Source organism: Rhineura floridana, chromosome 5 (assembly GCF_030035675.1).
Source record: "Rhineura floridana isolate rRhiFlo1 chromosome 5, rRhiFlo1.hap2, whole genome shotgun sequence".
In the NCBI taxonomy this organism is placed as follows: Eukaryota; Metazoa; Chordata; class Lepidosauria; order Squamata; family Rhineuridae; genus Rhineura; species Rhineura floridana.
Window position 1 is genome coordinate 148,388,277 of NC_084484.1, and position 16,794 is coordinate 148,405,070.

Below are 16,794 nucleotides of genomic sequence, written 5' to 3' on the forward strand. Positions count from 1 at the left end.
TTATTTCCTTCTATTTGCTGCCACATACTGAATAATACAGATCAGTTTCATTCCAAACTTCTCAGCCAGAACTACAAGGACTTTCCCAGGATTCTTTAGAGGGCTGTTTCTAGAGACCAAGCTTCACTCACCTAGTCCCACTAGAGTTTCACAGTAACATTCTCCAATCTGCTATTTCTATAGTGCTGTTTTTTTACTCTTACATTTTATGAGTGGAATAAAATTACTTTTTTGTCTTATAAATGTAACATACTTCTTAGCCTCATAGAAAAAAAAAAGAAATGGACTGCCTTCAAGTCGATTCTGACTTATGGCGACCCTATGAATAGGGTTTTCAGAGGTGGTATTCAGAGATGGTTTAGCATTGCCTTCCTCTGAGGCTGAGAGGCAGTGACTGGCCCAAGGTCACCCAGTGAGCTTCATGCTGTATGGGGATTCGAAATCCTGGTCTCCCAGGTTGTAGTTACACCTTAAGACCCATTAAGATGAATGAACTTTAGTTAGATACATCCATTGATGGCAATACTGCACGTATGACAGCTGGATACAACCCTAACAAACTGCAGGGTTGTCCAGAGTCCATGAAAGCACATGCCCCCAATAACACTTGTTTAGTCTTGAAAGTGCCACGACATAGAAAGTGCTTTACAATTCTCCTTTACATTTTAAAATGCTAACCTTTAAAGTAAGAGATATAAGCAAAGGAAGTGGTGTCAGAGATGCTCTGGTGTGGATCAACATGACACTGCAAAGTTCTCCCTTCCTAACTGGTTAGCAAGTCTCAAAGCTGAAGTACCAAACAGCCCACACTAATGAAGATACCTTATACAGAAGCAGACCATTGGCCCACAGAGCCCAGTACAGCCTCTCTGACTTCCCAAGCCTTGCTGCTAGAGGCACTAAAAAGACTAAATCAAATCCCTTCTGCAGGCAAGGTACAGCTTGCCAAGATGCCTGCTCCTCCACGATTCACCTGGGTAGAGGGTCTCAGACACTGCCCATTTTCCTTCAGCTCCCCAAGAACAGCCCTCTGGGGATTTTGATTGGTTCGAGACTCCGCAACAGCCGGTGGGGCGTCCCAAAGCTCAGCTTGTGCCTTCTCATCACTCTTGTTGCTGTGACGCATTTTCTCAGGGTCAGCAGCTGATGCTGGAAAGGAAAAGACACATTATTTCAGACAATATCCTCAGATGTGCTCCTCGTGAGAGCAACCCATCCCTGCTACCGACACTGACTTGACACTTTCAAAATGAAAACCTTCCTGCAAGTTTCTGTCTATACAAGCCTGCCTTTTCTTGTCTTAGCTATTTCATTAGCATTTCACCAACGCTCCACAACACAAACAGATGTACACCGAGAAACTGTCTCAAGGAAGGCGCAACACTCAGCACAGTAGCCCCAGGCACGGTGTGTGTATGTGCATCAGAGACTAATGTACTTAAATATGTTGAAATCCTGAAAATATAAGACCAGGACAGGGTTCAAATACCTACTCAGCCATGTGTGACCAGCCATAACCTAACCTGCCACACAGGGTTATTGCAAAAGTAAAATGGGGAGAAGAAAATGAGAACCATGTACACCACCTTGAGCTCCTTAGAGGAAGGGTGGGATATAAACATAATTTATATATATATAATCCTTAGCCACCAGAAAGCCAATCACCATAAATTGAGTCTATTAGAAGAAAGCAATCCTGGCATTGCATTAATCTCTTAAACAAGCATCCTTCCCCAAAACAGTTCCACCCTTTTAAAAAATCAATGGAATTAAATCAGCTGTGGTAGCTCACAGCTGAAAATCCTCCTAACCCCAAGACTGTAGGTACTTAGAATCAAGTTACCACTGGATTTACTTCCAAGTAAACATGTCGTGGATCAGGGATACATAACCTTTGTCAAAAGTATACTTGGCTGAACTCAGTGGACATTACTGCCAAATAAAGCTGGTACGTCTGTGACACTAAGTTCACAGGAGAGTGCTCTGGGATAGCTTAACCTTGTGTACAGATACCGCAGAGCAGATCTTTTATTCGACACCCTTCCACGCTGCAGGAGCCAGCGGGCCAATGATGTCATTGTTTGACAACAGAACTAGCCACGGCGGGTCCTGTGGCACCTTAAGGAGAAACAAATGCTCCCGCAGAGCACGAGTCAAACCACATTGTAGCAAGCGAGGAGGAGCACTAGCAGCCTTAATGCAGGCAAACCCGTTTACAGAGCCTGCTGGAGCAATTAGCAAAAACGGCAGGGGACTACTCGCGAGTCATTGGGAGAACCGCATCTGCTTTGAACGCGGAAGGTCCCTGGTTCAATCGCCGGCATCTTCAGACAAGACTTGGAAGGACCCCTGCCTGAAACCCCGGAGACAGTGCTGAGCTACATGGGCCAATAGTCTGACTCCTGCTCCTAAGACAGGTTCCTACGTTTCTGTGTTTCCAGCAGGGCTACCACTGGCATCAGGGGATCCCGATAGGCATTTTCCCCAAAGCCCCCCAAACGAAAGCCAGCCTTCCCAAGACATAAAGTCCCCAAGTCATTCCTGCGCCATCCCCAAAAGCGCGCTCCGAGATTCCGCAAAGCCTCGCTGCATCCTTGCCCACCTGCCCTTCCCAGCCCGCACCGAAGGCTGACACGGCCGGCCGGGGGATTCCTTTCTGGTTCCCCTCCCACCGCGTCTGCTCCCTGGCAAAGCAGGCAGGGACTAAGCAAGGACTCAGAGTGGCCACCCGGCACCCACGGCCGAGCCTTTATAGGCGGCAGCCAATCAGCGGGTGCCGCCGTCGCGTCGCACCGCCCACCCCTCCTTCTGCTCCTCGACTTGCGCTCTAATTACTTTCAAGCCGCCCGCGACTGTTGAGACCGACCAGTTGGAGCTTGTGGCCGCTGCCCGCTCGGCATGCGGCGGCCAACTCCCGTGGCAACCGGAGATCTCCATGGAGATCTGTTGCCTGCGGGTGATAGTAGGAATCCGGATCTCTTCACGTGCATATTCCCGCCTTTCTCTTGGTGCGCTGGGTGCTCAGAGCAGGCCCACAGCCTTGAGCTTTGAAAAGGAAAAAAAGCAACTGCACCAGCAGCCGGGTGGATGGTTTTCCTGCGGCGTTAACATCAGAATTGCAAAACGTTCTTTTCCCGGCCCGTGGCTTTCGGTTGTATCCCTCTTTAGAAGCCGTTTCTTAGCAGCTCGACAGAAGGGCAGGCCGCTGAATTTCGCTCTCCCTTACCAGCTGCTGTTTCCCTGATCGCGACTCCTGTTCTCAGGCCTCCGGCCGCTAATAAGCCGCACGGACTCGTTTGCTACGGCTTTGCGCCGCGCAAACATTTTTATAGCCATCTGGGGACCGAAGAATTGAAAGAAAAAAAATAAGAACCTCCAAAGAAGTAGCGCCTTTGTTAAACGTAGCAACGGCTTCCTTTCACTTGCGGGCGGTGGTCCCTTTCCCCGTGAAGCGCTCGATGGCTCTTTGGCAAGTGGGGGGGGGCTGGCTGTGAAGTTTATTGCAGCAAAGCATCTTGTGGCACTTTAAAGGCTAACAGACTTCAGTTGTGGCATAAGCTTTTCCTGACTAAAGCATGCTATGTAACATGCACCAAACACGCTTGGTTAAATGCGTGATTGTTCTGTGTTGTAACTGTGTGTCAGTTCCTGGCCACAGTGTGCAAGGAAGTGGGAGAGCGTTGCTTCTCCATATTGGTGTGCAGGTAACATTTCAGGCCATGAAACTCCCTGAGTGAACTTGGGCCAGTCACTCTGTCTAACCAACTTGACAGGGTTGTTGCAATGGTAAAATGGACCAAGAGGAGAACAATGTACATTATTAGCTTGAGCTCCTTGGAGAAATGACAGGAGGGAAATGTAATTAAGGAAAGCAAGAAAGGGATGGTTTCATTAGGGCATATGCAGTTGTCACAGTTGACTTTGACCCACAAATGCCTAAGTGATAATCAGTGTATTAGTGTATTTAATGTACTACAAAATACTCTGTTTATGCCACTTTTGTATTTAGAAACTTCTCTGGGCAACAGCAAATCCTATTGGAATCTTAATGTTTGTTTTTATTTATTTGTTGGTTTTTATTTATTATACTTCTGTCCTGATGTGCCTCCCCCCAAACGACCCTCACAACCACTTTGTGAGGAGGGTTAAGATGAGAGAGAGAGAGTGCTCCAATGTTATAAAGTGTCCACTGAGAGCTTCTCCTGGCAATCCTTCATTTAAACTGAGGCCAGTGGGTGCTGGTGCCTATTGGCAGAAGGCAGGAAGATCAACAGTAGGTAGAACCAGAGCCAATGAGAGGTAGAGCCAAGGAAGTCTGGTTTTATCCCCACCCTCTTCCCTCCTGAGTTCTACAGGGCAATGCTTCAGGCTGAGGATGAGGAAACCGACAGGCAGTGTCGCTGCTGGGTGATAAATAGGTAGATATGCAGGTGAGGTGGTTGGCTGAGACCTGACAGGTTGGTCGGGCCCTAATTTGCTCTAATGCAGGGGTCACCAACTTATTTGGACCAGAGGGCACATTTCAAAATTGAGGGAGTGCTGGGGGCACCAGTCACAAAATGTCTGCCATGGGGGTGTGGCATAACACAAAATGGCCACCATGGGGTGTGTCACATAACACAAAAATAGGGAGTAGTCACAGGGAAGTGTTCCCATAATTGCTTGACCTGTTGAATTTGTGCCTGCCATACAGCTGTTAAAGGCACAAAAACCCTATTTTCTCACAATGCCAACCCTAAACCAAAGCCTAGGCTGCCATCGTGTACCCACTTAGCTGGAAATAAGCCCCATTAAACCTAACAGACTTATTTCTGAGTAGACGTATACCATTGTATTATAAGTTAACTATACAGTGAATTCTTAATAGGGCCCTGGTCTTAGCTCCTGGAAAGCAGGAGAAATGCCTATGCCTCTTAGAAAAGTTTTCACACTTGCTTTTTGTGGGGAGGGGGATCCTTTAATATTCAACACACTTAATTGTGTAGTAGTATTTGCAGAAAATAACTTCTAGGCACTGCCTGATCTCAGGCAAACCCAGCACAGGAAAGATGCATCCTAGTTGCTAGGGTAAAAGGAAGGGCAAAATACAGAGATCCCAAGGACTACAAAATGAGTCCGAAGAAGAAAAACGTGCAGTAAAAGGGAAGGCAAAAGAGCAGCTCTTTAGGACCCCAGGGATTCCTACTGACTGGTGTCCAAACAACTCAAAACAAATCACAGCTCTGACTTCACTCATTAGCTAATCCCACTGACAGGCAGGAATAGCTAGGCTGGTTCATTTCACAGAAATCACTTAGAAGGGTCCTAGCACATTTTGCTCCATAACATACTTTCTAGGAGGGCTAGAGACATACTTTTAAAACTGAGAGCTCAGAGTCTGGACTACCTGCTGGGAGCATTCCTATGCAGCCCGCGGGTGACAGGTTGACAACCTCAGTATTGCCTTAATCTGAGTATCATCACAGGAGGGTGATGCTGGCCAGTGAACACCACTGGCAGTACCCACTCTCCTCCTGCTTAACTGATGTGCCATCTTCTCTTTCAAACTAAACATTAAGATCTTTTCACAAAAAACTACTGGTGCACTTCATTCAACTTTTTTTTTTAAAAAGTTATGCATCACCCCCCTCCATCTTAATCAATTAGATCAGGAGGTTCCGAACTGCGGTCCACAGACCACCAGTGATCTGCGAGCTTCATTCAAGTGGTCTGTAGCATATCCACATTAAATATTTGTATTGATTTTAATTGCTGCTTTTGTGTCTTATATTGTAGTTTTTTGTGTTACAGTTGGGATTCTACAAAATGCAAACTGTAATACAATAAAATGTAAGAAATAAAAGAAGCAGTACAAATGCAATTAAAAATCATGCATCATCGAGCACTACAATTACAAGTGCTACAAGAGGAAGAAAAATGATTAAATGTTCCATCATGACTCTCAGCAATTTTTAAGTGGTCCGTGGAGAAAAAACAAAGTTTGGGAGCACCTGAATTAGATTCTCTCTCTGTTCTTGATGGGACGGGGATGGGGGTGAGTGGGAGATGGTTAGATCAGGTCTATCTGCTCAGCAGCAGCAACTACCTTAGTGTTTCTAAACAAGTAGGTGAGCATTGGGAAGGAAGAACCACCAACTATTTATTTCTGGAGACCTCCTCGGCTACCCAAAGTAACCAGCCTTTCATACTACTGTCACCAATGCATACTTTTTGCAATAAATAATATCCTTATGTTGGGGATGGATATGTTTGGGAATATGTGGATTAGCTCCAACAACAGTTGGTGATGAGGCCAACAATGGTTTTGGTGCCCATTCATTTCTGTTACTCAGTCTCAAGAGACTCCAGGGCCATCCTGGGTCTCCTCAAGAAAAGGGGTGTGTCTTCTGAACTGGGTCTAACACTGACTGACAGGCAGTGTGAGCAGAGCCTGGAAAAGTTACTTTTTTGAACTACAACTCCCATTAGCCACAGCCAGCATGGCCACTGGATTGGGCTGATGGGAGTTGTAGTTCAAAAAAGTAACTTTTTCAGGCTCTGTTCTGATAGTTTGTGTGGGCTTTGTTTTACCAAGCAGGAGAAGACTGGTATGAGAAATCACTATTGAATCAGGGAGTATAATGTAGGGCAGACAAACTTTCACAAGTTGCAAATAAATAGCCAATAGCCATTAATCCATCCTGCCAATAATTGCAATAAAATAATAATAATAAAAACATCATCCTACTTGAGGAGGTGCCCCTTGAATAGAACACACAGCAATCAAAGGTGTGAGAAAAATTACATACCACCACATAAATAATGTCAAAACATGGCATATAACAACAACATAATATGAGAGAGAGAGGAGATTGACAAATGAATGTCGGCAGGTAGCCGGGGGGGGGAGCAGACTCATCTGCAAGAAACAATCTAAAAAATAGCACAACACCCACACATAGAAGAAACCTGGGTTATGTGTGTGTTTGCATAGCAAATTATCAATTAGCAGCCAGCAAAAGCATGCCAGCAGACTAGAGGAGGAAGAGGATGTGACACCCACAGCAGTGCAACCGCGCCTTTTTCAATGTGAACAAGGATGATGGGTGGAGGAAGTCATAGTCAGAGGGATCTTTTATTACAAACAGGATGGTGTTTCAGAGGAAGAGGGGGGAAATTCCCTTTAAAAATATTGTTGCAAATGAGAGGTTTGCTGTTTTTCTGGGATTCTCTCTCAGACACAGATGTGATTTAAAGTGAAGCAACTGTCTCTTTCTGGAGGGATGGGGTGGAGGGCTGGGCACTGGACAGGTGGTGGCACATAATCCTATGAATGAAATGGGTCACTCATTTGCTGCACAGTCAGTGTTCTTTAGAAGTCTATTGCCTTAAGCAAATAATTTCAGCACCAGTGCAGCCAGCCCAACACAGATGAAGATGACAGAGGAGTTGGACTGAGAAGAGGGTGATGAAGATGAGCATTAAACGCAAAATTATTACCAAAATGGGTCATTACTGTGCTGGTTGTGGATCCAACATTATCAACTTATCAACAGAGAGCTTCGGCTATGGGGTGGTATACAAATGTAATAACTTTCATTTGGTTTGGTTCATATGTAAGATAAAGAACACAGTGCTTCAAGGCTTGGAGTTTGCACACATGGCCCTCTTTTCAGCTTTGCGTGCACACAAAAAAGCTATGGTTGAACTTGAGGCTAGCCAAAGAAGTGAGGAAGATCATGCAGACAATATAAAAAAACCTACCCATTTACAGAAAATCCACATATTAAAAGAAAATTCTGTTAAGCTGCAAGCACAAGCCACATTGTGAAAATAGATTAAAAGCCTTAACCCTGAAGGCAGACTGGTAGATGATTAATAGCATAAAATAAATTATTATTACATTTTTATCCCACCCTTCCTCCAAGGAGCTCAAGATGGCATACAAACATGGTTCATCCGTTTTCTTGTTGATACTCACAATAACTATGCGAGGTAGGTTGGGCTGAGAGGCAATGACTGATCAACCAGTGAGCTTCACGGCCAATTGGGGATTTGAACCCTGGACTCCCAAGGTCCCAGTCCAACATTCTAATCACATTGACTCTATACCACAGTATGCCACACTGATAACTAATGTTACCAGTTATGGAAGAGGCGACAGCATCACTGTCAGGTGAACTGAAAGCAATTTTGGAATTTCCCTACAATACAACAAACTGGAATGGGAAAGCCAAAATATCATAAAACATGAACAGCTATGGACCAGTATAGAGTAACAGTTCAACAAACAGCGAAGTACATCCCTAGTTCTAGTCCAACACACTATGAAATACACCACATTGACCTTCCTTTGGGAAAGAAATATCGTTCTGCAATAGAACACCTTCATTGCATTCAGAAAGTCCCAGGTTCAATTTCTAGCATCTGCAGGTTGGGTTGGGAAAAAACCTGTCTGAAATCCTGGAGTCAATGCAGACAACACCAAGTGAGATGGAACACTGATCCAATTTGGTATAAGGTAGTGACTCTCAAAAGACAGTATTTATCCTACATGTATGTGCTGTTTAGAGAGTTGTTGGTTCTAGCAAGCCTTAATGCAAGGGCTCCCAAACTGTGGTCCATTCATTCAGGTTGGCCATGGCATGGCAACATTAAACATCCATATTGGCTTTAATTGTATTTTAATTGCTTGCTATGTGTTATATTGTATTTTATTGTATTGTATTACAATTGGAATTTTATGGAATGCAAATTGTAATATAATAAAATATATAGGAAAGAAAAGAAGCAATTAAAATTCAGTTAAAAATACAGTAGCTACAACAGGCAGAAAAATCATTAAGTGACCCTAAGCAATTTTCAGGTGGTCTGTGGGGGGGAAAGGTTGAGAACCACTGCTTTAATGCATAACTTTTGCTTCTTTTTTTAGCCTTGGAGTATCAGCATAGTCATGCTCATTAAAGAGAACTGGAGTTTGGCTCAAATGACCTGGGTTTCTGGTTTGTTTGTTTTTAAATTTATGCTACATGTAATATAAATACACATCAGAGAATCAAACAGTGCAGCATTCCATTTGCTTGATGCCAGCTCTAGGGTTGTGCCAGGGAGTTGGCTTCTATCTTGCTTTCTCTCCAACCCCAGCCACAGACTTGTATTTTCTTTTCTTTCTAAAAAACAAAACTTATTTGTTTAAGGCTTTCCAGCCTTAGGCTGTCACACAATCAACAGTAAGACACATAGGGGATGATCCAGGCAAAGTTTTACAACTCATTGATTTTAGCAATGTTAAGTGCTTGCTTAAATATTTTCCATTAATATAAGTGAGACAAAAGTGTTTTGGTTGGGCTGGATCATGCCCCATAGTACAGTAATAAGAATACAGATATATCTGACACTTCATAATCACTCAGGTCACTGTTTCACATATCTCCATGGCCATGTGCCATATGTTGCTTAATAAAATTCTGTCTTATTTTAGATGCAACTACCACAATAAAGTGACATTGTACCTCAGATACACTCAGACTCCTTTAGTAGATCTTTGGGGCATTATATCTAACTCTGGACAAACATTTTACATCTGCCCAAGACACAGGTTTATAGGGAACAAACTTCCTTCATCTAGGCCTTGAAGAAAACATTGCCTCAAAGTGAAATTCATCTTTGTGGTCATTTTACTTGCAGCTTAGCTGCAGAGTACACAGACCATACTTTCTTTTAACAGCATCAGGATTGATTACAAAAGATTTGGTATCTTCTGTTGGAAGTTAATGATTAAGCATTGTGGAGGAGCCTGGCTGTCTAAGCTTGATCAACTGTGGCTTGATCACATGAATTTAATAAGTCTGAATGTATTAGATTTACACTGTGTAAAGCACAGGTGAGCAGAAGGTAGATTGGATCTCCTGTTAGATTTTGGGGAGATTTGGAATAGATTGGCAAGGATTTAGTCTCCCAATGGTTTAGGAATTACAACAAAATGACACACACCAAATCATACCGCTGAAAGAACTGTGGGGGGGGGAATAATGAGTGGATTCATTGGTGTGGAAGGGCTGCTGAATACCAATTCAGTTCTGGTACTCGCAACAAATTCCTGGGCTGAAAAATCTGTCATTCTAACAGTGCAATCCTGTTCATGTCCACTCAGAAGCAGGACCCATTACTCTCAATAAGTGTACAGGATTGCAACCTTGGTGTATGTCTTTTGCATTGGCTCTGGTTGGTGGATCTTGGAGATCGAATAAAACACAAAGATCTTATAAGCCTGATGTTTGCATGCTGCTGGTATAAAGCTTTAATATTAGCTTTGTCAGGCTTGAGCTTCATTTAATTCTGTAAATAAGCTTTATTTGCTAGAGCTTTCAGTGAGACCTTGCAACTACTGCTGTAATTTTTTTTTAAATTGTGATTCTTCTTTGATGCTGGTTTTAGTGTCATGTTATTTTAAACATTTGATTGTTGATTGTTGTTGGTTAAAAGGTAAAGGTGTCCCCACACTTATAGTGCAAATCATTTCCGACTCTTAGGGTGACGTCTTGCGATGTTTACTAGGCAGACCATATATGGGGTGGGATTGCCAGTTCCTTCCCCGGCCTTTTTTTACCCCCCAGCGTATGCCAGGTACTCATTTTACCGACCACGGATGGATGGAAGGCTGAGTGGACCTCAACCCCTTTTACCGGGGAGTCGACTTCCTCCTTCCATTGGAATCAAACTCCGGCAGAGCTTCGGCTGCGTTACCACTGCTTACCACTCTGTGCCACGGAGGGTCATCTGCTGTTGGTTAGCCACTTTGATATACCATTTTTTAAAAATAAAAAGTTAAAGATACAAAGGTTAAATAAACGATATCCCAGTTATGGAGTGCCTTCTGTATTGTCCTTTCAGCACTGGTTTCTCTTTTAACATGCCTTCTAAGTGGAGAATATTTAGCCCAGTTGGTATCTCTATTAGATTTGAATTGATTTCATATATGTGTTGTTTTAAATGGTTAATATATAATTGCATGTATGTGTGTGTATGTATATATATATATATATATATGCAAATACTTTAGCTGCTTTTCAATATGCAATTGTTCTGTGATTTCTTTGTATTATAACTGCATAAAGCTTCATGGAAAGCTGTAATTAATATGGTTTCACTTGCTGATATTATTAATTCTTAGAACTAATTTTATTTGTTCTTGTACAATGTAATTCAAGTAAAATCAAAGTACTTTCACAGTGATACTTTCATGAATCGGGGCCCTAATTTACAGCATATATTCCTCAACTGTGCTTGGCAGCTGGTGTTAATTTCCATTCAGTGGCATTCATGCTCCAACTTGAGATCCTTATGATTGGAAAGTGACCTCTCTGGCTTCAGGTTACAAGTTGCTATCAAGAATTTTTTTCTTTGCTCAAAATTTGAAAGCAATTGATATTTGTTTTGTTTTGCTGGATATTAGCTTGGAAGGGCAATTTTGTCAGGAACCATAACAACAATCTAGAAGTAATGGCCAAGGGTAAAAAAAAAAAAACTTTACAAGAATTGCTAATGAAGGTCCAGATCAAAATTTGTACGTAAGCATATAAGGAGTTCTATTAAGCTTTGGAGAAAAATCAAATGCTAGTATTATCCCCAAATTTGGCTGGATAAGAGCAAAACACAGCAAACTCTGAACATTCCCTAATTCTCATTCCTCTTATAAAATGCAACACTCTGCATTTAATTATTTATCTTCCACACTGTGAGTGTTCAAGGAACTTCACATGTATTCTCACAACAATAAGGTTACTATCCCTGAAGATAAGAGATAATGACCTAATAGTGCAATCCTATACAGATCTTCTCAAGTAAAGTTGTTTCCAGACTGCTATTGTCGAGTGAGAATCAACCACATACCAGCAAATTCAGGAGGTGCAATTAGAGTTGATTGGGAGATCTTTTGCAACAAACCTGCTTCCCCAAATTTTGGGCATTTTCCAATAAGGAAAGTGAAGGGAAAATGCACTGGAAAGTGTGGTATAACATTTGCTTGATGCAACATCATCTAAAATCCTTACCAAATATATATATATAATAAAATCAGGATAAATGTTCAGTCAATAGTTCATCTGGAAGTACCCTAAGCTAATGCTGCAACTCTGTACAGCCTTACCTTGGAATAAGTCTCATTTGAATTCAGTGGAGCTTACTTCTGAGTAAGCATATATAGGATTGCACCATAAGATCACCTTGTGAGGACATAGCTGAGGTGAGATCTTAACTGCTTGCTTATTTTATTTTAAATATTTTTGATCCCACTTTTTTGGTCAAAAAGACTCTCAAAGCAACTAACAACAATATGGCACAACAGCAACTAGAAATGTAATACATTTCATCTTCCTAACTGCTGTGCTACACTACAAAATGCTGGGGATCAGACAAAGTGACCTTCAAAAGCAGGTGCCAATGGTTCAACTGGACCCATACCTATACATTTAACAGCAGCTTGTTGTGCAGGTGATAATATTAAGGATCCACATATTCCCCCTCACAGATTGAAATCATGTGCCAGCTAGCCCAGCTCCTCCGCTAATGAGCATGCCAGCTGCACACACCCGTGGTGGCCATGTGAATGAGCCCTATGTGGGAGAAAAAACCCTGTACCAATCTCTCATCCTAACTTCCCTCTCAGGGTTGTTGTAAGGCTCCAGTACAACTCCCATCATACCTAACCATTGGCCATGCTGGCTTGGGCTGATGAGAACTGGAGTCTAACAATGTCTGGTGGGCCAAAGGTATAAAAGTGAAAAAGCTTTTCACAGCAAGAGCCAGCCACCACATCTCAGCCTAATCTACCTCACAGGGTTGTGGTGAGGCTAAAATTTGAGGAGGGGCATACCCACCACCCCAAGCTTTTACCCCGAAAAGACAGGATGAAAGGAATGGGGACTTTTCACAGCAGTTAAACAGATACTGGCAGTTGAGGGGGGGAGAGAATTGTCAGACAACCCACCTCGTGCTGAAAGCACTTTTGAGGGGGTTGTGGGGTCACATAAGTTAGCTACAGCCTCCCACCACCAATGTGTGCACTGTCAACACACTCTACAGGTCATGTGATGGGTCATGTCATGGCTGATGGGATGAGTGGCTAGGCTGCATCTCAGTAGTGGCATGCATGGCTAGGCAGTGCTATCTGCAACCCCCTCTCACATATGCTTTCAACACATGAACAGGCCCGGCACCAGCGGGCAGCCAGTTGGGCACTGGCCAAGGACCGCTAGCGCTGAGAGGGGCCCCTGCTGCTGGGCCTGGGCGGATGTAGCTCCCACTCTGCAATCCGCACTAGCATTGGGCCATGGAGCGTGTGCCCCACAACCCGATGCTGATGCAGATTATGGAGCAGCAGCCACTCTCCCAGGCACTCCCTGAGCACAGTCTGGCCACACAACTCCCTGCAGTGGTGCAGTGCCACATCAGTGCACCATGCATGCATGCATGCTTGCTATCACCCAAGATGGTGGCGGGCCATCTTGCATCATGTGCAGCATGCTACTCATGCTGTTAATCACGGCCTGTTTAAGCTCCTGCCTGGTGGCAACAGATATAGTGCAGCCGCCAAGGGCCCTGCAGTCTGGTGCCCAAGGGCCCACTGCAGGCTGGTACCAGCCCTGCACATGAGAAAGATCATGTGACACAACCCCTCCTTTCTGTGTTTACTCTAACACTTTCCTGGCATCTATTTCCTTGGTGTGAAAAGCTTTTTTTCATTTTCCATCCTGCCCTTCTTTTATGGAGCTCACACCAGCACCAAAGGGCGGCCAGGTGGGGCCCTGGCTGAGGGCCCCATGGCCCTGAGAGGCCCCTGAAGGGCCCCTCATTAGGGTGGGAGAGTAGTGCTCTCCTTCATTGATCCACGGCAGGGAGGGAGCTGCCTGCCAGCTCACTCGCTCACCTGCTTGCCCTCCCCCCACCTGCTCGCACTCCCCCGCCTGCTCTCTCTCTCTCACTTGCCCGCCCGCCTGCCCAGCCCTCCCCTGGCCCACTCACCTGCCGTCCTGCCTCCCCACCCCCCACCCGCTTAGGTAGGTAGGTAGGTGGGGCATGCATGTGTGCGGGTGCCAGGGCCCAGGGCCGGCTGGTGCACAAAGGCCCCAGCGTGCCTGGTGCCAGCCCTGTATATGGTCCTCACCCTTCCTCACATTCTAACCTGACAACAAACCTGTGATGTAGGTTAGGCTGAGATATGGCCCACTCACTAGGTAAGCTCCATACTGAGTGAGGTTTTGAACCAGGCCTCCCTAGCTCTCGTCCAGCACCCCGACTAATGCTCCACTCTGGCTCTTTCTGAGTGCTGCAGATCAAGCTGCTGTTAAAGGCAAAAGAGTATTTTATTTTACTATTTTATTTGTTTGTTTGTTTTTTTAAGCAATTTTTATACCACTTAATCACAGAAGTTTCTACCTTCATATCCTTTTGAAGTCCTACTGTTTACTGGTCCAAAGGCAGCCAGAACCAAATATCCATCAATGTGCATGATGCTTAAAGTATAAACAGCAAAAAGACAGATCCCTGCCCCACTGAGTTTACAATATGAACTTTAACAGCGGAATGCCACAGAGGCAGTGGAAGAAGATGGAGATAAGGGAAAACAGGAGAATGTACATTCAGTTTGATTACTTTTTTTTTAACATGATGTGGTAGACTGCTCTTCAAAAGAAGCTAAGTGAGAATTGTTCATAGCAAGATTTAATGCACAGCTATTGCAGAGAACTTGAAATAGCAAAACGTATAAGGTGCTAACTAGTTGACTGTTCAGGAGTGGATGCCTAGTTTATTCAGAGAGTCAAGTCCTAGCTTGAGTGGGTGTGTTTGTCAGTGTCAAGGTACACACACGCACACGCACACACACACACTATGATATTTTCAATCTCAGTAGTATGTAAACTCAAGAAACAGACAGAACATTTGCTTTAACTCGTCCCGGAAATCACAGAAAACTTTAGGCAATTGATTTTAGTATTTTTAATAAACATGGCTGTGCAGAAACAGTCATCTGAGTGCATCCTTTAACATAAGCTGCAATGCACTGCTTCCCTTTTAAAAAAATGCAAGTGAGACATGCCTCTTAGGGCCAAACTAGAACAATGTTAATTGCTGAGATACATATACCAATTAACTGAACATGGCACTTTTATGATAGACCAAGTCCTTTTCACTGATTTCCACAGATGGGGTCAGAAAGATTCCAGTCCTGTTTTATCCAAGTTGGAAGGTGGATTTCAATTCCAATATCTAAGTGTCAGACTTGATGTGACATTAACTGTATGCATGCAATTAATGCACATTTCGTTGCATAAATAGCCATCGTCTGAGCAGTCTCAGGACCATGAGGTGTGTGTGGAAAGTAGACTTTAACCCTTTCTTTCCCTACCATGATTGTGACAACAATTACCTCTCCAAAGCTGCTATTTGCATTTCAAGGGAAGCCTCCATTGGTATCTGCATGGATGGTGTCATTATACAGTCTAGTTACTAGGTGGTATTGGATTTAATTGTATGTGGGGAAAATCAAGAATTTTCTGTTGTTGTTCTGTTCTTGTTCAAGAGAGACAATAAAGTTCTTGTTTGGCTTCCTAACTGCTGTGTCCTCTAAGCTTTACATGGCTATGCTCATTCATAGACATATTCTGTCTTTGATGCTTTTTAAAGTCATTTATGCTAGTTAGAGCATTAAAAGCCCTACTGCATCAGGGCAGAGGTTCATCTAGTGCAGCACTACTGTTTCACAAAGTGCTGGGGAGGGATGCTTCCTCACCCAGCAGAGCCTTGGTCCCTCAGAGGAAAATGATCAGAAGCCACATACCAATGGTGGACAAAACCAAACCCCCAAGTGGGCAAGACCAAAGCATCTAAATACCTGCTTGTGATATAAGATCTTCTAGCTCTGGTCACCTCTGTGTGCCTGGAATGAAAGATGTTAGACTGGCAGGCATGTGAGAGAGGGCCTTTTCAGCCTTGGCCCCCAGGCATTGGAATACCCTACCCCAAGAAGCCCACTCTGCTCCCTCCCTGATGGTGTTTCAGAGCCTTTTGAAAACCATCTTGTTCCAGAGAGACTTTGGGAGGACTGAAGGTAGAGACTGAAACTGATTTAATTTTCCCCTTTCTAGTTTTAACCTTTTTAGTCCCCTTTTAATATCACTTCCCTTGAATTGTTAACCTTATTTTATTTATTTGTGTTGATTTTATTTTATTGTGTGTTTTTATTTGCTGTGTATGATGGCATTGCGAGCCACCCTGAGTTCCCCACTGTAGGGTAGAAGGGTGGGGTAGAACTATTTTAAATAAATAAAATAAACACAAACATGCACATTCACAGATACACATTCATACATACACAATCCATTCTTGTATCACATATTTATTTAAATAATGTTTATCTCACTGTTCCACAAAAACAAGTTCCCAGAACAGCTTATAGATCACTATATATAAGGCAGTCCCTGCCCTCAGTCTTAAAAATACACAACATAAAAGGAAAATGGATTGACAGGGAGGAGAAAATACACGAATTCTGGTTCAAGTTCTTCATTACAAGTCCTTCTAATGACTAGCTGGGATGGAGCAGTTCAAGAACTGGAAAGACCAGAAGTTGCTTGTCTCTCAGCTGTGTTGATGTCGCTATGCTTCTCTTCTCTTTCCACCTCTTCTGCAGCCTGATATAATGGAATTGCAATCTTACCCCAATCATACAACATACACACCACAATCTCACAATCTCACAATTTCTCTCTCTCTCTCTGTCACACACACACACACCTACCTTTCTTGGCTTCTATG

At 43.6% G+C, this 16,794-nt stretch overlaps 1 protein-coding gene across 5 annotated transcripts in view; it reads right to left on the bottom strand.

The window, feature by feature from the left end:
- The window catches only part of CCNA1 (cyclin A1), a 16,811-nt gene extending 13,534 nt beyond the window's left edge, over window positions 1–3,277 (bottom strand). For 2 of the 5 annotated variants that reach the window (XM_061628405.1, XM_061628406.1), the window contains exons 1-2: window positions 1,494–1,586; window positions 974–1,149 (exon numbers count right to left, since the gene is read on the bottom strand). In XM_061628405.1, coding sequence (XP_061484389.1) covers window positions 974–1,149; window positions 1,494–1,515 — 198 coding nt within the window. In that variant the 5' untranslated portion in view covers window positions 1,516–1,586. Of the gene's footprint in view, window positions 1–973; window positions 1,150–1,493; window positions 1,587–2,602; window positions 2,831–3,226 lie in introns of those variants that run through there. The other 3 variants (XM_061628403.1, XM_061628402.1, XM_061628401.1) reach the window with 3 other exon arrangements.
- Window positions 3,278–16,794: the final 13,517 nt, after the last annotated feature.